At 39.8% G+C, this 23,743-nt stretch overlaps 1 protein-coding gene across 4 annotated transcripts in view; it reads left to right on the top strand.

The window, feature by feature from the left end:
• ARHGEF28 (Rho guanine nucleotide exchange factor 28) overlaps positions 1 to 23,743 on the top strand; it is an 813,355-nt gene that overhangs the window by 639,904 nt on the left and 149,708 nt on the right. For all 4 annotated transcript variants that reach the window (XM_053701420.1, XM_053701419.1, XM_053701422.1 and 1 more), the window contains 2 exons: positions 15,305 to 15,434; positions 17,540 to 17,658. In XM_053701420.1, coding sequence (XP_053557395.1) covers positions 15,305 to 15,434; positions 17,540 to 17,658 — 249 coding nt within the window. The remainder of the gene's footprint in view (positions 1 to 15,304; positions 15,435 to 17,539; positions 17,659 to 23,743) is intronic.

Here is a 23,743-nt window from a genome sequence, read left to right as displayed (position 1 = left end):
TATAAGCATATACATATATATATTTGCAATTTATATATATATTTCCCCATAGACCTCTATATAAAGGCACTTTTCAGTGCCTTTTTTTTCTAACACCCCAGACCCGCTCACTTTAACCACTAAAAACTGCTTTGTGCAGTTATTATTTGAAATGAAAACATGCTAATATGTTTTATTTTTTTTTACTTTACTTTGGGGGCAATTGGGGGATATTTTTATAATGAACTAGAGGTCTGAATAATTTGCTATCGAGATGGCTGGTTATTTATTGTGCGCCTGTAAAGGGACAAATTTGCCCATTTGCGTTTGTGCAATACATTAGCGCTCCACTTCTAATATAGCCCTTTATGTGTAAGGGCAAATAGAATTGGGGAGAGATGGCATCCTTGAAAACTGTCATTTTTTTATTTCTGTAGCTGATAAAAAAGTCTACCCCTGATAGTTGTGACTCTCACAAAAGGTAGAACTACAGGATTCTATAGAATATCGTCACCAATGTAATTAGGTATTAGCATTAAGCCTTTAGGGAGAGTAGAAAATATGCTTCACTGTACGGTTGTGGACAGATTGCTTGAGTTATTGTTGACAGTACAAAGACCTATCTTCTATTGCTGTTATACTTTTGTGTACTTTAATGGTTCTTCACTAAGATGCTTTCATGTTAGTATATGACTAATATTATGTGAGTGCAAGCATCGTTTCAAGTAGCACATAACTTATATTATATGAGCATTTAACAAAAGCTGTAAATGCTCTTATAAAAATGTATAATCTGAGAGCTGAAAACATATAGAACGATTCAAAGCCGAGATTAATGAACCAATACAAACTATAACCAATCTACTTGTACTATAATTCAAATGCATAAATGTTAAAATACATAATCCACTCTAAAATACAAATCCTACTGTGCACTCATATATCTTTCCTTCCTAAGATAGGGAGAGTCCACGGCTTCATTCCTTACTGTTTGGAAATACAACACCTGGCCACCAGGAGGAGGCAAAGACACCCCAGCCAAAGGCTTAAATATCCCTCCCACTTACTCACTACCCCAGTCATTCTTTGCCTTTCGTCACGTTAGGAGATGGCAGAGAAGTGTCAGAAGATTCGGAGAGTCCTGAAAAACGGTATCTGCCCTTCGAGATAGGACTGGAGTTTTAAGTAGTCATGTCAACTTCTCAGTGAGAGTATTGATGAAAGTTAGAGTCTGGAGGTGCAGGGAAAGCTTTTCTGTGAAACCATCCAGACTACTGCTAACGGCTCCTAAGCAATCAGTGTTGATGAGTTTCACTGCCTGCTTTTTCTCACTCAAGTCCATGTCAGGGGCGCTGCTATAAGACTGTCACTCTTGAGTGACTGTGTTCTGTTCCACGGCATGAATCCTGAGGTAAGAACCTTTTAAATTTTTACACATAAAACGCTATAACAGGTTCACAGTATGGCTCCTTTATACATTGATAGGATCCAGGGTTAATATCCTCAGTAGGGGGTTTATTGAACAGTTGGGGTTAATTAATCAGTGTATTAATTAGTTACATGCTGCTTTGTGTGATTTTTTTTCCTGGGCTGATACAGATGTGTGTTTTTGGCTGGAACAAACAGGTTTCACTTTTAAGTTTCACTTTCATTTTTGAAAGTGTTGCACAGCTTCTATTACTTGCTGTACTTGTAATAACAAGTGGTCTATGTTCATTCCCTCCATTCCGGTTGAGACTTGAACCTGAGGAGAGCGTTTCCTCTGTTAACTGTCTGGGTCTAGGAGGTGGCGAGTGCCCCAGCCATTGGGAGTATTAAAGGTGCAGTTTTCTATAATAAAAAACGTTTTTATTTGTGTCCTTCTGTGGGTATAACCTGAGCTATGGAGGACTCTGACATGTTAGAAGGTACTCCTTCTGTACTAAATCATACCTGGTTATATTGTGAGGAGGCCGTGGTTTTTCTGCCCACTCAATTATGTTCCACACCGTAAAGTCTAAGAAGGGAGACAAGCCTGCTAAGGCTCTTAGTCCCTCTGAGTCGTCTACCTCTGAGGACTTGGTGTCCCGTGAGATTACTACCCTTGCTACATTATCCACTCCACATGCAGTTCCCCATAGCACATCGTATCCTCTATCCGGAGGGGGCCTTCTTCTTGCAGACTTTGCAGCGCAGTTACAAACGGCAGTGTCTGCGGTCCTCAGTGCATTACCTCGCTCTAACAAATGAAAGAGAAAGGTTAAACATAGCTCTCCTGACCCGGAGTCATCTAAATATTTTTCGGATTTAGCTATTATGTCCCAGTTATCTGATGATGAGTTAACCTCTGTAGCTTCAGAGGGTGAACTTTCTGGGTCGGAGTCCTTAATGTCTAAGCCTCCTGCTGCGAAGGAACCATCATTTAGATTTAAAATTGAGCACTTGTGTTTTTTATTAAAGGAGGTTTTGTCTACGTTAGAGGTTCCAGAGGCCGCGCTGCCGGAAGAACCTATGTTACCTAAATTAGACAGAGGTTAGGAAGACAGGAAAGTTCCTTTGACTTTTCCTGTGCCGGTTAAGATGGCACACATTATTAAGAACGAATGGGAAAGAATTGGTTCTTCCTTTTCCCCCTTGTCTACTTTTAAAAAGTTCCTAAGGTGGATGGTACTATCTCTACGCTTGCTAAACGTACTACTATACCTCTTGAGGATAGGTCTTTGTTCAGAGAGCCGATGGATAAGAAAATGGAAACCTTTCTGAGAAAGATGTTTCAACAAACAGGTTTCTTTCATGTAATTGGCAAGAGTCCATGAGCTAGTGACGTATGGGATATACATTCCTACCAGGAGGGGCAAAGTTTCCCAAACCTCAAAATGCCTATAAATACACCCCTCACCACACCCACAATTCAGTTTTACAAACTTTGCCTCCCATGGAGGTGGTGAAGTAAGTTTGTGCTAGATTTCTACGTTGATATGCGCTTCGCAGCAGGCTGACGTCCGGTTTTCCTCTGAGTGCAGTGAATGTCAGAGGGATGTGAAGAGAGTATTGCCTATTTGAATACCATGGTCTTCCTCTAGGGGATCTATTTCATAGGTTCTCTGTTATCGGTCGTAGAGATTTCTTCTCCTACCTCCCTTTTCAGATCGACGATATACTCTTATATACCATTACCTCTACTGATTCAGTACTGGTTTGGCTATCTACTTTATGTAGATGAGTGTCTTTGGGTAAGTAAGTCTTATTTTATTTATGACAATCTCAGCTATGGTTTGGCACTTTATATGTAAAGTTCTAAATATATGTTTTATACTTATATTTGCAATGATTCAGGTCAATTAGTTTATTTTCCTTCTTTCAGACTGTCAGTTTCATTTTTTGGGAAAATGCATATGAATGAAATATATTTTTCTTACCTAAAATTTTCAATTGATTTTTTTCCTTTAAACTGCGGGGTGTTAGGCTCGCGGGTGCAAAAAATGCTAGAATTTATTGCGTAATTTTTGGCGCAAGACTTTTTTGGCACGAGATTGACGTCAATGACGTCATTTCCGGCGTCGTAGTTGACGCCGGAAGTTTTCACGTAGTTGCGTCATTTTTGACTCTCGTGTTTGTTACAGACGTTTTTGGTGCCAAAAAATATGTGGGCTTCATACTTGGCGCCAGTTTTTTTACATTATTTAAGTCTCACTTTTTAGTTGCTTCTGGTTTCTAGAGGCTTGTTCTGTTTGCATTTTTTCCCATTCCTGAAACTGTCATTTAAGGAATTTGATAATTTTGCTTTATATGTTGTTTTTCTATTACATATTACAAGATATTCCAAAAACTGTTCCTGTATCAGAAAATACTGTTGGATTCCTGATGACTGATATCAGTCCTACCAAAGCTAAGTTAATTTATTTTAATGTTATGAATTTTATCTTTAGCTATGGTTTGTAATAAGTTATCATGATAAACTTTTACATGCAGAGTCCATTAGTATTTATGCATTATCTATTGCTATTCTTTTTACATCTAATGTACAAGATATACCTAGGAATCTATGAGAATGTTTTTCTGATTCTATCCTAAAGGCTTTGTCTGACATCCTGCCTTCTAATAAAATTTATAGGTCTTTTTTAAACTTCTCATTTAGTTGATGAATTTTTAAATGACCGACAACATACTAAATTATCCTTCTCTGATGATGTTTTTTCTCATTTAGAATATTCTTCATCAGATATTTGACACTAACAAATCTACTTTTTTATTTTTAAATAGAGTACATTCGTTGTTGAAAAGGTGTTGATTATATTGGATATTGAGGAGTCTAGATCTTTTGATCTAAGACTAGCTAACATTTAAATTCTGCTCATTAACCTCCTGTGGTTTCTTCAGAGTTTTTTTTCCCATTTCATGATACTAGGGAATGGAATAGGCCTTGGACTTCTTTTATTCCTTCTTTAAGGTTTTTAAATTGTATCCTTTGCCGGCAGTTATTTTAAAAGTTTTGAGGAAAGATCCCCAAAGTTAATGGGGCTATCTCTACTCTTGCTAAACATACACTGCTCAAAAAAATAAAGGGAACACTTAAACAATGTAACTCCCAAGTCAATCACACTTCTGTGAAATCAAACTGTCCACTTAGGAAGCAACACTGAGTGACAATCAATGTCACATGCTGTTGTGCAAATGGGATAGACAACAGGTGGAAATTATAGGCAATTAGCAAGACACCCCCAATAAAGGAGTAGTTCTGCAGGTGGTGACCACAGACCACTTCTCAGTTCCTATGCTTTCTGGCTGATGTTTTGGTCACTTATGAATGCTGGCTGTGCTTTCACTCTAGTGGTAGCATGAGACGGAGTCTACAACCCACACAAGTGGCTCAGGTAGTGCAGCTCATCCAGGATGGCACATCAATACGAGCTGTGGCAAGAAGGATTGCTGTGTCTGTCAGCGTAGTGTCCAGAGCATGGAGGCGCTACCAGGAGACAGGCCAGTACATCAGGAGACGTGGAGGAGGCCATAGGAGGGCAACAACCCAGCAGCAGGACCGCTACCTCTGCCTTTGTGCAAGGAGGAACAGAAGGAGCACTGCCAGAGGCCTGCAAAATGACCTCAAGCAGGCCACAAATGTGCATGTGTCTGCTCAAACAGTCAGAAACGGACTCCATGAGGGGGGTATGAGGGCCCGACGTCCACAGGTGGGGGTTGTGCTTACAGCCCAACACCGTGCAAGACGTTTGGCATTTGCCAGAGAACACCAAGATTGGCAAATTCGCCACTGGCGCCCTGTGCTCTTCACAGATGAAAGCAGGTGCACACTGAGCACATTTGACAGACGTGACAGTCTGGAGATGCCGTGGAAAACGTTCTGCTGCCTGCAACATCCTCCAGCATGGCCGGTTTGGCAGTAGGTCAGTAATGGTGTGGGGTGGCATTTCTTTGAGGGGCTGAGCAGCCCTCCATGTGCTCTCCAGAGGTAGCCTGACTGCCATTAGGTATCAAGATGAGATCCTCAGACCCCTTGTGAGACCATATGCTGGTGCAGTTGGCCCTGGGTTCCTCCTAATGCAAGACAATGCTAGACCTCATGTGGCTGGAGTGTGTCAGCAGTTCCTGCAAGATGAAGGCATTGATGCTATGGACTGGACCACCCATTCCCCAGACCTGAATCCAATTGAGCACATCTGGGACATCATGTCTCCCTCTATCCACCAACTTCACGTTGCACCACAGACTGTCCAGGAGTTGGTGGATGCTTTAGTCCAGGTCTGGGAGGAGATCCCTCAGGAGACCATCCGCCACCTCATCAGGAGCATGCACAGGCGTTGTAGGGAGGTCATACAGGCACGTGGAGGCCACACACACTACTGAGCCTCATTTTGACTTGTTTTAAGGACATTACATCAAAGTTGGATCTGCCTGTAGTGTGTTTTTCCACTTTAATTTTGAGTGTGACTCCAAATCCAGACCTCCATGGGTTAAAAAATTTGATTTCCATTTTTTAATTTTTGTGTGATTTTGTTGTCAGCACATTCAACTATGTAAAGAACAAAGTATTTAATTAGAATATTTAATTCATTCAGATCTAGGATGTGTTATTTTAGTGTTCCCTTTATTTTTTTGAGCAGTGTACTACTATTCCTATAGAAAATAGTATTTTTTTTTTCCTTCAGATGGGAAACTTGTATCTTATTTAAGGAAAAATATTTTATTTCAGGTCCTTTTCTTAGGCCTGCAATTTATTTGGCTGATGTTGCAAATGCTTCAACTTTCTGGTTGGATAATTTAGTGCAACAAGTATCGGATTATGATTTGTTTTAGCATTGTTAAGTTGATCAACATGCTAATAATTTCTTTTGTGTCGTCATTTTTTTTATATTTTCACATTTGAGGTTAAATCTATATCTTTAGCTATTTTTAGCTAGAAGAACTTTGTGACAATCTTGGAATGCTAATTTGATTTCTAAAATCCATATTTCTTTTTTTCCAAGGTAATCAATTATTTGGTTCACAATTGGATTCAATTTTTTCAAACTGTTACTCTGGGGAAGGGAGTTTTTTGTTGCTTCAAGATTGAGTTCTAAGAGTAAATCTTAAGCTGATATTAGTTTGTTCTTAATAAGGAACGGAATCCTAATTCTTCCCCAAGTAACATGTTTATAATTGGAAGCTTTCTTCAACATGGAATGAATTTAAGCTATTTAAAAGATCAAAGTCAGCCCCCCAAATTTGCATGTAGGTGCGTTTTTTTATTTTTATTCCAGCTTAGCTGGTAAGGGGCAGGTTAAGACTTTTTTAAATTTGTTTGGTTCAATTCGGTCCAAACTTCTTAGATTGGGGTATTGAATAGGATTCAGATCAAAGTCAGCCCCCCAAATTTGCATGTTGGTGCGTTTTTTTTTATTCCAGCTTAGCTGGTAAGGGGCAGGTTAAGACTTTTTTAAATTTGTTTGGTTCAATTCGGTCCAAACTTCTTAGATTGGGGTACTGAATAGGATTCAGAGTAAAACCGCCTGTGAGAAGTTTTTTTCTCTCTAGCATATTCCAGCTATTCCAGTAAAGGCTCACACTTTTCTGAAGTATGTTTCAGACCTGTATGTGTTGGGTACTTGTGAGGCGCGGCTGGTTACCCGTTGGGGTCTCAAGGCGCTGCTCAGACCTGGAGTTAATTGGGGTTTTGTTCAAAACTATTCATTGTCCCAAAGATAGAAAATCTTTTTGATTTGTCATATAAGAGTTCCTTCTTTCAGAATGGTGTTTATATGGTCTATTCTGCCTTTTTGGTCAGTAAGGGCATTATTTGTTTACAATAGATACAATAGATGCATATCTTCTTCTTCTGTTTTCATTCAGATTATTTTCATTTTCTGAGATTCTTTTTTTTTTTTGACAAGCATTACCAACTTGTTGCTTTTCTTTCTGGTCTAGCGACAGCTCTGAGAATCTTTTCAAGGTTCTCAGTGTTTCCTTATTTGGACGATCTCGTGGTACTGGCTCAGTCTTTTCGTTCTCCAGAATCTCATACGATTCAACTTTTTGTTGTTTCTTCTAAGACATGGTTGGAGGATCATTTTATCAAAAGATTCTTGGTTGCTCAGACAAGGGTCACCTTTTTTAAGTTTCCAGATACATTGTGTCAATGACTTTGTCTCTGACAGGAGACAATTTATTGGGTTCAGTTTGTCGGAACCTTCAGTCTCTATTATTTCCTTCAGTAGCTATATGCATGGAAGTTTTAGGTCTCATGGCTGCAGCATTTGATTCGATTCCCTTTGCTCATTTTCATATGAAACCTTTCCAGTTTTTTATGCTGAATTAATGGTGCAGGGATTCTAGGATATCATTTTTAATATCTTTGAATTCCAATGTTCAACTATCTTTGACTTGGTGGTTAGATCACCATCATATAGTTCTACGGGTCTCTTCGATTCATCCAACCTGGACCTTGATCACTACAGATGCAAGTCTTTTAGGTTGGGAGGCTGTCTGGGGATTTCTGTCAGCACAAGGGGTTTGGAAATCTCAGGAGGCGAGATTACCATTCAATATTTTGGAACTCCGTGCATTTTCAGAGTTCGTCAGTTTTGGCTTCTTTTTGAAGAGAGAGATGTTATTGTTTTTCAGACAGACAATGTCACAACTGTGGTGTATGTCAAACATCAGGGTGGGACTCTCAGTCTTTAGGCTGTGAAAGAAGTATCTCGGATACTTGCTTGGGCTAAATCCAGCTCCTGTCTAATTTCTGCGGTCCATATCCCAGGTTTAGACAATTGGGAAGCGGATTATCTCTGTCAATCAAGCTTTACATCCAGGAGAATGGTCTCTTTACCAAGATGTGGTTCTTTTTTCAAATTGTTCAGATGTGATGGTTTCCAGTAATAGTTCTGATGGCATCTCATCTAAACAAGAAAACTTCCCAGGTACCTATTCAGGTCCGGGGATCCTCAGGCGGAAGCAGTGTATGCATTGACACTTCCTTGGAGTTATCAATCTGCCTATATTTTTGCTCCTTCTGGTTCTTCTTTTTAAGAGTGATTTTTCAAAATCATCATGGAGCAATCGTTTGTGCTGCTGGTGGCTCCAGCATGGCCGCTCAGGTTTTGGTATATGGTTCTTGTTCGGATGTCCAGTTGCCAGCCTTGGTCACTTCCATTTAGGCCAGACCTTAAGATTCGTTTTTCAGGAAATCAAATTATTAAATTTTAAGGTATGGAAATTAAAACGCTTAGTGCTTAGTCATAGAGGTTTTTCTGACTCAGTGATTAATACTATGTTACAGGTTCGTAAATCTGTGTCTAGAAAGATTTATTATCGAGTTTGGAAGACTTACATTTTATTATGCTCTTCTCATAATTTCTCTTGGCATTCTTTTAGAATTCCTAGGATTTTATAGTTTCTTCATAAGGTTTTGTCTGCAAGTTCCTTGAAAGGACAAATCGCTGCTCTTTCTGTGCTGTTTCACAGAAAAAAATTGCTAATCTTTCTGATATTCATTGTTTTGTTCAGGCTTTGGTTCATATCAAGCCTGTCATTAAGCCAATTTCACCTCCTTGGAGTCTTAATTTGGTTCTGAGGGCTTAACAGGCTCTTCCGTTTGAGCATATGCATTCTTTGGACATTAAATTACTTTCATGGAAAGTATTGTTCCTTTTGGCCATCTCTTCTGCTAGAAGAGTTTTTGAATTATCTGCTCTTTCTTGTGAGTCTCCCTTTCTGATTTTTCATCAGGATAAGGCGGTTTTTGCTGTCTTTATTTAAATTTTTACTTCAAGTTGTGAATTCTAACAACATTAACAGATGAATTATTGTTCCTTCCTTGTGTCCTAAATCCTAAGAATTCTTTGGAAATATCCTTACATTCTTTGGATGTGGTCAGAGTTTTGAAATATTATGTTGAAGCTACCAAGATTTCAGTAAGACTTCTAGTCTATTTGTTATCTTTTCTGGTCTTAGGAAAGGTCAGAAGGCTTCTGCCATTTCTTTGGCGTCTTGGTTAAAGCTTTTGATTCTTCATGCTTATGTGGAGTCGGGTAAATCCCCGCCTCAAAGGATTACGGCTCATTCTACTAGGTCAGTTTCTACTTCCTGGGCTTTTAAGAATGAAGCTTCTGTTGATAAGATTTGCAAAGCAGCAACTTGGTCTTCTTTGCATACTTTTACTAAATTCTACCATTTTGATGTTTTTTCTTCTTCAGAAGCAGTTTTTGGTAGAAAAGTACTTCAGGCAGCTGTTTCAGTCTGATTCTGCTGTTTTTTCAGCGGAATTGGCTGTCTTTATTTTATCCCTCCCTCTCTAGTGACTCTTGCGTGGAGTTCCACATCTTGGGTATTTGCTATCCCATACGTCACTAGCTCATGGACTCTTGCCAATTACATGAAAGAAAACATAATTTATGTAAGAACTTACCTGATAAATTCATTTCTTTCATATTGGCAAGAGTTCATGAGACCCACCCTTTTTGTGGTGGTTATTTTTTTTTTTTTTGTATAAAGCACAATTATTCCAATTCCTTGTTGATGCTTTCGCTCCTTTCTTATCACCCCACTTCTTGGCTATTCGTTAAAATGAATTGTGGGTGTGGTGAGGGGTGTATTTATAGGCATTTTGAGGTTTGGGAAACTTTGCCCCTCCTGGTAGGAATGTATATCCCATACGTCACTAGCTTATGGACTCTTGCCAATATGAAAGAAATTAATTTATCAGGTAAGTTCTTACATAAATTATGTTTTTTTGTTTCAACCGGCGGCTGCAGTTTGCGCGTTTGCCGGAGCAGCTACCTTCTGATGCGACTCTATCGAAAGTCATTGAGGTGGAGTCTCCCCTCGAGGATATTCAAGACAGAATTAAAGATCTGAGAATTGCTAATTCTTTTATCTGTGATGCAAACATGTAAATTATTTGTCTAAATGCAAAGACCTCTGGCTTTGTGGTCCTAGCCCGCTGGGCGCTCTGGTTGAAGCCTTGGTCTGCGGGTATTACTTCTAAGTCCAGACTCCTTTCTTTTCCCTTCAAGGGAAAGATTTTATTTGGTCCAGGCCTGGACTCCATTATTTCTACGGTTACCGGAGGCAAGGGTGCCTTCCTACCGCAAGATAAGAAGAACAAGTCTAAGGGACGACAATCTTCTAATTTTCGTTCTGACAAATCCCAACGACAACAATCCTCCTCCAAGCCTGAGCAACCCAGTACCTGTAAGCCGGCTCAGTCCTGGAATAAATCCAAGCAGAATAAGAAGCCCGCCAAAAAAAATCGGCATGAAGGGACGGCCCCCAATCCGGGATCGGATCGTGTAGGGGCAGACTGTCTCTTTTTTCAGACGCCTGGTTCAAGGACGTACTGGATCCGTGGGTCCTGGAGGTGGTATCTCAAGGATACAAGACAGGCTTCAAATCTCTTCCACCAAGGGGCAGATTCCTTCTCTCGAATCTGTCTACCAGACCAGAAAAGAGGGATGCCTTTGTAGGTTGTGTTCTGGATCTATCCTCCTTAGGAGTTGTTGTCCCGGTGCCTTTTGAAGAAACAGGTTTGGGGTTTTATTCAAACATTTTTGTAGTCCCAAAGAAGGAGGGAATTTTCCGCCCAATTCTGGACCTAAAGTGCTTAAATAAATTTCTCAGTGTCCCTTCCTTCAAGATGGAGACAATGAGGTCCATCCTTCCTTTAATTCAGGAAGGCCAGTTTATTACCACTATAGATCTGAAGGACACTTACCTTCATGTTCCAATCCACAGGGAACACTTTCAGTTCCTTAGGTTTGCATTCCTGTACCAGCACTTTTAGTTCATTGCCCTTCCGTTTGGCCTAGCTACTACTCCAAGAATCTTTACAAAGGTTCTGGGGGCTCTTCTAGACGTTGCCAGAAGTATGGGTATTGCAGTAGCCCCATACTTGGATGATATTCTGGTGGAAGCACCATCCTTTCGTCTTGTGGAAGAATTCTTTGAGTCCCTTCTCAGTCTTTTTCGATCACAAGGATGGAAGATAAACTTGGAAAAGAGTTATTTTATCCCAGGTACCAGGGTGGAATTCCTGGGTACTATAATAGACTCCATATCCATGAGGATATTTCTAACAGACCAGAGACGTTACAAGATAACTTTGGCATGTCTTGCCCTCCGAACCTCCTTGAGTCCCTCTGTGGCTCAGTGTATGGAGGTGATTGGTCTCATGGTGTCCTGCATGGACATCATTCCTTTTGCCAGGTTCTGTCTCAGACCTTTACAACTGTGCATGCTGAGGCAGTGGAACGGCGATCATTCAGATCTGTCTCAACAGATTGTATTAGACAGCCGGTCGAGAGAATCGCTCTCTTGGTGGCTCTTTCCAGATCATCTGTCCCGGGGACATGCTTCTTAAGACCATCCTGGGAGAATGTGACTACGGACGCAAGCCTATCCAGATGGGGAGCTGTTTGGTGTGCCAGGAAGGCTCAGGAGGAGTCCTCCCTCCCGATCAATATTTTGGAACTACGGGCAATCTTCAAGGCCTTGAAGGTTCGGCCACTTCTGGGTTCGTCCCAGTTTATCAGATTCCAATCAGACAATATAACCTTGGTGGCTTACATCAACCATCAAGGGGGAACGAGAAGTTCCTTTGGCGTTGAAGGAAGTATCTTAGATTCTGGAGTGGGCAGAGGCCCACAGCTGTTCGCTGTCAGCGATCCACATTCCAGGTGTAAACAACTGAGAGGCGGATTTTCTGAGTAGGCTATCCTTCCATCTAGGGGAATGGTCTCTCCATCCTGAGGTGTTTGCAGAGATATGCAGCAAGTGGGGAACACCGGAGATAGATCTCATAGCGTCCGGTCTCAATACCAAGGTATGGGTTGAGGTTGAGGAATCCCCAAGCGGATCTAATTAGATGCACTAGCAGTGCCCTAGGGGTTCACACTCGTATATCTTTTTCCTCCATTACTGCTTCTTCCTCGAGTGGTGGCCCGCATCAAGCAGGAGCGGGTATCAGTAATCCTGATTGCTCCGTCGTGGCTGCGGATCTAGTGGGGATGTCCTCATCTCCTCCATGGAAGTTACCTTGTTGCAGAGACCTGCTGATACAAGGTACATTTGTTCATCAAAATCTTGATTCTCTGAGGCTGACTGCGTGGAGATTGAATGCTTAGTCTTAGCCAAGAGAGGTTTCTCTGAGAGTGTCATTGATACTCTTATTCAAGCTCGTAAACCAGTTACTCAGCGTAACTACCACAAGGTGTGGAGGACCTACTTATTCTGGTGTGAAGAGAGTGGTTTTTCCTGGCACAGAGTTAAGGTTGCCAGGATCTTACCTTTTCTCCAGGATGGGCTGGAGAAGGGCCTTTCTGCTAGTTCCCTGAAGGGACAGATTTTGGCCCTGTCGGTTTTATTGCACAAGAGACTGGCTTAGCTTCCAGACATGCAGTCCTTTGTTAAAGGGACATTAAACCCAAAAATGTTATTTCATTATTCAGATAGAGAATACAATTTTAAACGAAATTCCAATTTACTTCTATTATCTAATTTTCTTCATTCTTTAGATATCCTTTGTTTAAGAAATAGCAATGCACATGGGTGAGCCACTCACACAAGGCATTTATGTGCAGCAACCAATCAGCAGCTTCTGAGCCCATCTAGATATGCTTTTCAGCAAAAGATATCAAGAGAATGAAGCAAATTAGATAATAGAAGTAAATTAGAAAGTTGCTTAAAACTACATGTTCTTTCTAAATCATGAAAGAAAAAAATTGAGTTTAATGTCCCTTTAAGGCTCTGATTAGGATCAGACCTGTGTTTAGATCTAGGGCTCCTCCTTGGAGCCTAAATCTTTTTCTTCGGGTTTGGCAACAGGTTCCATTTGAGCCTCTGCATTTTGTTGACATTAAATTGTTATCTTGGAAGGTTCTCTTTTTATTGGCTATTGCCACTGGGCGCAGAGTTTCTGAGATCTCTGCTTTGCGATGTGAGCCCCCTTATCTGATTTTTCATGCAGATAAGGCAGTTTTACGTACTAAATTAGGTTTTCTTCCTCATTAGGTTTTCTTCCTAAGGTTGTGTCAGATTGCAACATCAATTAGGAGATTGTGGTTCCTTCCTTGTGTCCTAATCCTCCTTCATCGAAGGAACGCTTACTTCACAATTTGGATGTGGTTCGCGCCTTGAAGTTCTATCTTCAGGCTACTAAGGAGTTTAGACAATCTTCCTCTTTGTTTGTTGTCTATTCAGGGAAGCGTAAGGGCAGAAGGCTACTTCGACTTTCCTATCTTTTTGGTTAAGGAGTGTCATCCGTTTAGCTTACGAGACAGCGGGACATCGTCCTCCTGAGAGGATAACGGCTTATTCCACTAGAGCAGTGGCTTCCTCTTGGGCCTTTAAGAAGGAGGCCTCTATGGTTCAACAGTAAAGAGTGAAGCCGTGGACTCCCCCTATCTTAGGAATGAAAACATTATTTATGCTTACCAGATAAATTCCTTTCCTTCCGGATAGGGAGAGTCCACGGCCCCCACACGTTTCTTTGTGTCTATGGGCAATAGCCCTGTTATTTACTTTATTCTTCTGGCACCATTTATACCCTAATATTTCTCCTACTTTTCCTTGTTCCCTTGGCAGAATGACTGGGGTAATGAGGAAGTGGGAGGGATATTTAAGCCTTTGGCTGGGGTGTCTTTACCTCTTCCTGGTGGCCAGGTGTTGTATTTCCCAACAGTAAGGAATGAAGCCGTGGACTCTCCCTATCTGGAAGGAAAGGAATTTATCTGGTAAGCATAAATTATGTTTTTCAGTTGAAAAAAAGCAAGAGAGCTAAATGGTCAATAGTTTCTATTATGTGAGGATATGGGTGGTCATATTATGTAAGCACATTAAATATTTTGTCAAGAGATTTACTCATTTATGTATGTGCATCATTTTGTTCTTTTCTCAAAACCTGATTTTGCCAAATGTTACATGGTCTTGGAATATTTTGCTTGTTTCAAGTATCCTCTCATCAAAGGGATACTAAACCCAAATTTTTTCTTTCATGATTTAGATAGAGCATGCAATTGTAAGAAACTTTCTAATTTACTTTGATTATCAAATTTTCTTCGTTCTCTTGGTTTCTTTATTTGAAAAAGCAGGAATGTAAGCTTTGGAGCTTGCCCATTTTTGGTTCAGTACCTGGGTAGTGCTTGCTGATTGGTAACTAAATGAAACCACCAATCAGTAAACGCTATCCAGGGTCCTAAACCAAAACTGGGCTGGTTTCAAAGCTTATATTCTTGCTTTTTGAAATAATGATAGCAAGAGAACAAAGAAAAATTGATAATGCGAGTAAATTATAAAGTTGCTTAAAATTGCATGCTCTATCTGAATCATGAAATAAAAAATTTGGGTTTAGTATCCATTTAACACGCTAAAAATATTCAAGACCACAGATAATACCACAACTGCTTCTTAACATGGCTGTAGTGCACAGGACGTTTAGTCATTTGTCTATATAAGCTGAAAATTACTATGAATATATATAGCTCTATGCTCTATTGCTGAATCTAAGCACATTTATTTTCTTTATTTTTTTATTGAAGAAGTTACTAATTTGTGTTGCTGTTTATAGAATGTAATTTATTTTCACTTATGAAGATGTTAATCAGGTAATCATCCATAAATGGCTAGTTTTTAGTCACACATATTAGGTTAGACTATAATAGTTTTGACCTATGTTCATTTTTAAATCTCATTATGAGTCATTTCTTTATAACTACAAACTAACAATTATCTATCCTGTTCATTTATAACAGTATTTCCCATTCCCATAGAGCTCTGCAAGGCAAACTCTTTGTAGGCGATATCCCAGAAATGTTTGGCTTTAATTATTTCTTAGTTTTGTTAATTGGTTTTAATTTTACAGATTCATCATTTAAGGAAATTCCACAACCGGCCCCTTGCTCTGTGTCTCCAACATCTTCTCTACCTCTTGGATTTTGTTCTAGCAAGAAAGATGCCAACCAACCTGTTCATCCATTATCCAACTTTGATAGGTCTGTAATATTTATAAAGCTAACAAACATTCTACTTCAGTTGTCCCACCAAGTATTTCTTCATTAATTAAGAGATAAACCTGTCATTTAGATTATGGTTGTACCTCATCTCTTACAGTAACATTTCCTGCAAGTTTTATATTTATGATTTTTGACATTGTTGCTTGCACAACAGCACTATTGCTCATGTAGGGCTAGATTATTAGTGGTGTGCTATTTAGAGCTCCCGCTTGAGTGATAAATTCGCTAGAAGTAAGCTTTTTGCACATCTGGTAGTGCTCGTATTACAAATGAAAGTAAAAAGTTTTGCACGACTGCTAACCCGACGCGTGCAAAAAGCCAAACTTCGAATATCGCAACTGCGTTAAGATATTCCCCCATAGACTTTAATGGAGCATGGAAAGTTGAAAATAAAACCTAACACAATTACTTGCACACAAACCGGATCAAGTGCACTAATCCGACATGAAATATTATTTCACATTCCAATGTTATTGTTAACCAGGGATCTGAAGTTGTATGTTAAATTAAATTGGGCTCAAGCAAACGCGTTTATTTTCAACTTGCAAAGACCCGCGATATACCCCTTATTGCTTGCGCACAACAGCGCACCACTTGTAATCTAGCCCATAGACAGGCCTTTTTACTCACAGACACTGTCACTTAAACACAACCAGGCATAATTCTCGTATTGTTAGTCACCCACACAGGTACTTCCAATCACACATGGGTCATTTTGCACAATCTTGCACTATTACTCCCATAAAGGGGACATTTTCTACAAACAGAACCTATCATTGGCATTCACAAACACTAGTGTCATTACTCATTAACACACATACTGGCACAGTAACACGTGGAACCATTGCAGCTCACTATCTCTAAATAAGTCATTTGTACTAACACAAAAACAAAATTCAGCATTTACAACTTGTCAGAAAAGAGAAACGCTAAATATGTTTACAGTTTAACCCCTTAAACTATTGTTTTCTCAATAGCGTGGGCGCGCTGCCAGCGTTGAGACTGCGCTATTTTAGTAAGCCTGCAGGAGGGAGGGTCTAATAGCGTGGTTTTGCCGCTTATGGCGAGACACGCACTATTATTAGCAGAAATCCCATAACAGCCAGCAACGTAGAGGGTATGTTGTGGTCATTAAGGTGTAAAAAAAAAAAGTCACCTGGTTTCTTTTTCTAATTTCTGAAATGAATAAAACGGTAGATGACCGTGTTAGGATAATGACGTTTATCTGTTTTTTCCCCTAGAAATACTCATTAAGGAGTTAAACCTAATCCTTTAGAAATGTTTATAAAATGATGTTTCTACAAAAGTCACAAATAGTCGATGAAGATTTGATATGATTTTCTTATGGATTGTGATTAACCCCATAATGTTTAAAACAGGGTCTTTTAAATATGTGTGAGATTGTGTTTTTCTAATTTCATATAGTCCCTTCTATGTTTTATGCTAATACCCTCAACTTGTTCCATGTAATTCTGTCCTTACCACTTAAAGGGCCAGTCAATACAGTAGTTTTGCATAATCAACAAATGCATGATAAGAAGACAATGCAATAGCACTTAGTCTGAACTTCAAATGAGTAGTAGATTTTTGTTAAATAAATTGCAAAGTTATGTATATTTCCACTCCCCCTGTATCATGTGACAGTCATCAGCCAATCACAAATGCATATACGTATATGCAGTGAATTCTTGCACATGCTCAGTAGGAGTTGGTGACTCAAAAAGTGTAAATATAAAAAGACTGTGCACATTTTGTTAATTGAAGTAAATTGGAAAGTTGTTTAAAATTGCTTGCGCACAACAGCGCACCACTTGTAATCTAGCCCATAGACAGGCCTTTTTACTCAGACACTGTCACTTAAACACAACCAGGCATAATTCTCGTATTGTTAGTCACCCACACAGGTACTTCCAATCACACATTGGTCATTTTGCACAATCTTGCACTATTACTCAAAAAGTGTAAATATAAAAAGACTGTGCACATTTTGTTAATTGAAGTAAATTGGAAAGTTGTTTAAAATTGCATGCTCTATCTGAATCTTGAAGTTTAATTTTGACTTGAGTGTCCCTTTAACTCAAAAGATCAGACCAGTCAGTTGAATCTGATGGGGACACCAATGGCTGGAGATCTAGGTCGCAATCAGAGGAACTCTTACAAACCATAGGAACCCCTCCATCCATGGACTCTTTCCCAATAGAAGGTGAGTTCTTCATTTTATCGCTATTAGATGTATACATGGGGAATTGTTTATTAAATACTTAATTGTTACAATCCTTGGGCAAAAAAAAAAAACAACAGATAATGAATTGCTGTAATTACTAAAATGAAACTGACCATATGTTTCTTTGGTATTCCTTAAAAATATGGTCCTTTTTTTCTTATGTGCTAGCAAGTGAATATATTCATTTATGATGGATAATTTGGATTAACCTTCCTGGTGACTTAAAACTTTCAAAGTGTCGCTTCTCATCAAATATAATTCTGAGTTTTGGAACAGCTTGTTCTTCAATTTATAATCATTATCAATTGATGGAATGAGATGAGAAGCAGTTAAAAAAAGTGTAAAGCAACTATATGGAATTGTGAGAGGCTGATAGATTATGTCTAGAAAGAATAGGTTCAGCATGAGAGTCCTTTAGACAGCATTTGAGGAGAAAATAAGTATTTGTGGCAATATTTGCAGATCATTGCTTAAATATATCCGTTCTTGCACAGGATTCCGCATTGCAGGTGACAGTACTGTTCTGTCTGGTTTCTTTTCTTTACATATTTTACTAATCCTGAGGAAACACTTCTTAATAAGAACGTTGAAAGCCTGTGTTGGAATCTTAGTTCAGATTCTAATAAGACTATTTTAAAGACAGCTTCACCATGGATCTTAATTTAGTACAATAAGTATTGCACCAACTGAACAATTGCACTCTGGAGATTAATTGGATAACTTGAAAATATAACCATTACTTCAGATAGAAGGTTTAACTATAGTGTTGTTTTGTTTTCTTTTTAATGACACAAGTCCACGGATCATCTTAATTACTAATGGGATATTCACCTCCTGGTCAGCAGGAGGCGGCAAAGAGCACCACAGCAGAGCTGTTAAATAGCTCCTCCCTTCCTTCCCACTCCAGTCATTCTCTTTGCCTACGTTAGTGATAGGAATTGGCAAAGTGAGGTGTTAGATTAGATTCTTCAATCAAGAGTTTATTATTTTTAAAGTAGTGCAAGATTGTGCTGCTTTGTTCTGGGGTGTAGCCGTAGTCCATATCAGTCTCTACAGTAGAGCTTTGGTGGCTTTAGAGCAATGGGAACTTGTGGGACATAATTCTCACTGCGCCTCCCATACTTATGCTGCCCTGTTTGCAAGAGTCTGAGAGAGAAATACTGAGAGCCTTTGTTTTCCACAGGCCAATGTGAGGAAGAGGACCTCGCAACCCGGGTGAGCTGCCTTACTGCCGGGCAGAGTTCTCAGGTAAGTGCTAAATGTTATTTTCTGGCCTCCCTGGGAGTGAAAACATACACATAAAACTTGGCACTTTATATACTTTATATATTTTTAAGGACACTACATGACATTATCCCTAGGAGGGAATGGACATTTTACTAGGGATGTGTTATTGGGCAGTGAATGCAGGCTCTGGAGGACGTGGAGAAGTGGCTCTGTTTTTTATATTTGGTGATTTCTCACTTTTGCAATTCCCAACGGCTTAGTTTCCTTAGCAGCCATCTGGGAGGTTTAGCATATTCCCTCATGATAGGTGCATGTCTAGGGCTATGCTACTTTGGTGCGTCTTTCTCCCATTGGCTTCCTTTACTTTAGTGGAGCCGGGGACTTTGTTTCTTTATTGACATTGTGTCTTAGTCTTCTGACAGCCCCATCCTTACTAGTAGCCGCCGGGGAGGTTTAGTGGTATACGCCCACGACGGGCGGAGCTAAAATACGCGCCATGTTTGCGCGCTGTGGATAGAAGGATTTTTATGCTAAGTTTAGATGGGTTTAGAAGATTCTCAATAATATACGTTAAAGAATAATTTTTTGGGAATTTTGCGGTGTATTTAAAATTTAAAGACACAGTACCATCCTTTTTTAATAAGCAAATGGTGGAATCTGATGGTCCAGATGGCCTTTTCCTCATGTTAATTAATACATCCAATGTTAAGGGAACTAGGTTAGAACGTTCTCTTTATCATTTAAATGCACAGTAATTTTTGTTATGATGTTCATTTTTATCTAATATAAAGTGAGTAAGGTTTTGTACACGTGTTCTTGATACTTCTGTGGAACGGCCAAGGAGTTACCCGTGTATTAGGAGGTTTTTTTAAAAAAAAAAAATATATATATATATATATATATATATATATTTTATTTTTCAGAGCCAACATTGCCTCGGATGTTTCAGAAACATTCGGAAAAATGTTCCATATTTTCTGCAGTTTTCTCATCAAGTGTCCTAAAACCTTAACGTCCATTCATCCAGTGCCCTGAGCTTCCTTCATGACTCCTTTTGGGGTTAGCTTGCAAGACATCATTTCCCTCTGTGCTTGTCAGGTGTGTTGTCGGCCTTTTCCATGTTGCAGGGAGAGCGCAAGAGGAAGACTAAAATGTTCAATGAGTAGATTACTATCTCAGGGGTTCCCTCCAAGTTACATGAAGGGATATTTCGGTAGTATATGAGAGTGAGATCTCAGTTCTGATGGTATGATTCCTCCCGCTGATACTTGAGTAGTATCTTCAAGTTTGAACTAATTCTTCTCCAGTTTTTATGCTACTCTGGAACGACATTGCGGTCATTGTTAATTTTACGTGGTACCAAGAAGTGGTACTAGGAAATGAGAGCGAATGGGTGTAACCCTTTTATTTACATTTTCTATATTATCAGAGAGGTTTTTATTAGAGGACCTCTCAAGGAAGGAGACTTCTATTCCTATAGAGGATAGCTTTTCTCTTTCAGGGTCCTATAGATATTGGGGTAGTGGGTGTGTTCAAGATGACATCCCAGGTTGGTATTACTACCTTTTAGACAGCATACTAGCTCATATGTTGTCTGGTTCTATTTGGACAGATAGTGCTTAGGGCAGATACCTCAGCGTGCTATGGCACTGGGGCTGAGCTCTGTAACAACCCAAGGGTTGCTGGTTTGATCTCCAGTAAGGTCGATAAGATGAGGTAGGAATTTTCTCTCCCCTGGGAGTGATGGTTAGGAACAGGGTCTGAGATTTATTTCAAGGATCATCTGTGTTAGTATAATAGTCAGAGCAACAGCTTAAGATTTTTACAATCAGGTTTGATTCCCATTACAGGGAAATTATAAAGAACCTTCAGACCACTGTTGGATTTCCTGACTCTATAATAGTACCGTCCTTCTAGGTGGAATCTCTTCGTGACATCCTTTCTTTGATCCTGGAGAATCCGTTTCTGACAAGTTTAAAGGACGGATATCTGTATGTTCCCATCTATGGGATCATCACAAGTCCTTATGGTTTGCCTTTCTTTCGGTCTTGCCACAACTTCAGAATTTTTCATGGTGCATTGTAGCACCATATTTAATTGTCATCCCGGTCCAGACGATTTCGTAACATCAAACAAGTTCGCACATGGACATGGTGTTTTCCTTCCTGCATTCCCGAGTGGAAGATAAATTGTGGAAAGTATCCTGAGTCTTAAGTTTGGGATAATTTTCTGGGATCTATGTTAGATTACCTATCAATGGGGATTTGTTCTAACAGAAGTCAGGAAATCAAGGATTATTGATACTTGTCTTGTTCTTCAGCACACCTTTCGGCCATAAGTGGCTCAGTGAATGGAGGTACTTAGGCTGCTGGTGGCAATGCTCATCATCCCGTTTTTCTCGGTTCCATCTCAGACCTTGGCAGTTAAACATGCTCAGGCTATAGAATGGAGATTTTGCGGACTTGTCTCCGTGAGGAGACTAGGGTTCTCTTCCATGATAGTTGTCTTTGAATAATTTTCCCAGGGACCCTACTTTCAGTCCTTTTGGATGATGTATCAACAGACACCAGCCTTCTAGGGTAAAGAGCAGTCTGGGGTTTCCTAGAGGCTCGGGGAATTTGGGCTCAACATTCTGGATCTGAGAGCGATCTTCAGTGCTTTTCTGGACTGGTCTCAGTTAGTTAAGGTCCAGTCTATCAGGTTCCAGTCGGACATTACATCTATCATCAGAGAAGAACAAGGAGTTCATTTGTGATGACAGAGGTAACCAAGATAATTCAGTGGGCGGAGGCCCATTCTTGCTACCTGTCGGCGATCCACATCCCAAGGATGGTCATCTGGGAGGCGACCTTCTGAATAGGCAGTCTTTTCTCTCAGGGGAGTGGGAATTTCATCCGGAAGTGTTCTCCAGCCTGATTCTCAAGTGGGATCAGTCGGAATTTGTTCTCATGGCATTTCATCAGATTGCCAAGCTCCCGAGATACAGGTCGAGGTTCAGGGTAGGGTCCTCCAGGCGGAACTGATAGATGTTCTGGCGGTTCTTTGGTTTTTAAGTCTAGCATACCTATTTCTTCTGTTTGCGCTTCTTCCTTGGGTCATTGCTCGAATCAAACAGGGGAGGGCGTTGGTGATTTCTTTGTTCCGGCTTGGCCTCGCAGGATTTGGTATGCAGATCTGGTGAACATGTTATCTCTGCCACCTTGCAGTTTTCTGTTAAGGAAGGACCTTCTAATTCAAGGACATTTACTTCATCCAAATCTATTTTCTCAGAAGTTGTCTGCTTGGAGATTGACCGCTTAATCTTGTCCAGGCAGAGGTTTTCTGACCTCGGTTATAGAATCCATTATTCAGGATCGTTAGCCGATATAAAAAAAAAGAAAATTTTTACCATAAAATGTGGTATAAATATCTCTATTGGTGAGAATCCGAGGGCTACTCATGAAGTAGAGCTAGGATTCCTAGAATTTTGTCTTTTCTCCAAGAAGGGTTGGAGAAGGGATTATCATCAAGTTCCGTAAAAGGTCAAATCTTGGCCTTATCTATTTTGTTACACAAACGTCTGGCGGATATCCCAGATGTACTATCATTTTGTCAGGCCTTGGTCAGGATCAGGCCTGTATTCAAACCAGTTACTCCTCCATGGAGTCTTAATTTAGTTCTCAAAGTTCTTTAAGGGGCTCCGTTTGAGCCTATGCATTCCTTCGATATTAAGTTGTTATCTTAGAAAGTTTTATTCTTGTTGTTATTTCTTCTGCTCGTAGAGTGTCAGAGATTTCGGCATTGCAGTATTGATCTCCTTATCTGATTTTTCTTTCCGATAAGGTAGTTTTACGTACTATATTGGGATTTCTTCCTAAGGTTGTTTCTGATTGGAACTTTAATCAGGAGATTGTTGTTCCTTCTTTGTGTCCTAATCCTTTTTAGAAGAATGACTTCTACACAATGGGCCGTGGTCCATTTTTTTCAGGTTTTACAGGCGATTAAAAACTTTTGTCAGTCTTCCTTTTTGTTTGTGATTTCTCAGGAAAACGTAAGGGAACAGAAGGCTTCGGCTACTTTTCTTCTTTTTTGCTAAAGAGTATCTTTCGATTTGTTTATGAAACTGCTGAACAACAACTTTCCGAGAGGATTGTGGCTCATTCCATGAGGATTGTTGCTTCCTCCTGGGTTTTAAAAATGAAGCTTCTGTGAATTAGATGTGCAAGGTTGCAATTTGTTTCTCTCTTCATATTTTTTCAAAGTTTTTCAAATTTGTCTCTTTTGCCTCAGCTGAGGCTATTTTTGGGAGAAAGGTTCTCAAGCAGTGGTGTCTTCCGTTTAGGTTCCCTGTCTTGTCCCTCCGTGTTCTCTAGCTTTGGTATTGGTTCCCATTAGTAATTAAGATGATCCATGGACTCATTGTGTCATTAAAAGGAAAACAAAATTTATGCTTACCTGATAAATGTATTTCTTTTTTGACACGCTGAGTCCACGGCCCGCCCTGTTCTTGTAAGACAGGTTCTTTGGTATTTTAAACTTCAGACACCTCTGCACCTTGGCTTTTCCTTTCTCTTCCTAACTTTGATCGAATGACTGGAGTGGGAGGGAAGGGAGGAGCTATTTAACAGCTCTGCTGTGGTGCTCTTTGCCGCCTCCTGCTGACCAGGAGGTGAATATCCCATTAGTATTTAAGATGATCCGTGGACTCATCGTGTCAAGAAAGAAATAAATTTATCAGGTAAGCATACATTTTGTTTTTTATACACTGACGTGATAGTACTTCTCACCTGAGAGTGCGTCTGGCTTATATTGTTTCCATTCTGAAACATTAAGCACAGATATGTAATTGTCTTCTGAT

The sequence above is a fragment of the Bombina bombina genome, chromosome 2 (assembly GCF_027579735.1).
Source record: "Bombina bombina isolate aBomBom1 chromosome 2, aBomBom1.pri, whole genome shotgun sequence".
In the NCBI taxonomy this organism is placed as follows: domain Eukaryota; kingdom Metazoa; phylum Chordata; class Amphibia; order Anura; family Bombinatoridae; genus Bombina; species Bombina bombina.
The sequence above is the reverse complement of the archived record's forward strand: the minus strand, read 5'-3'. Positions and strand labels throughout refer to the sequence as shown.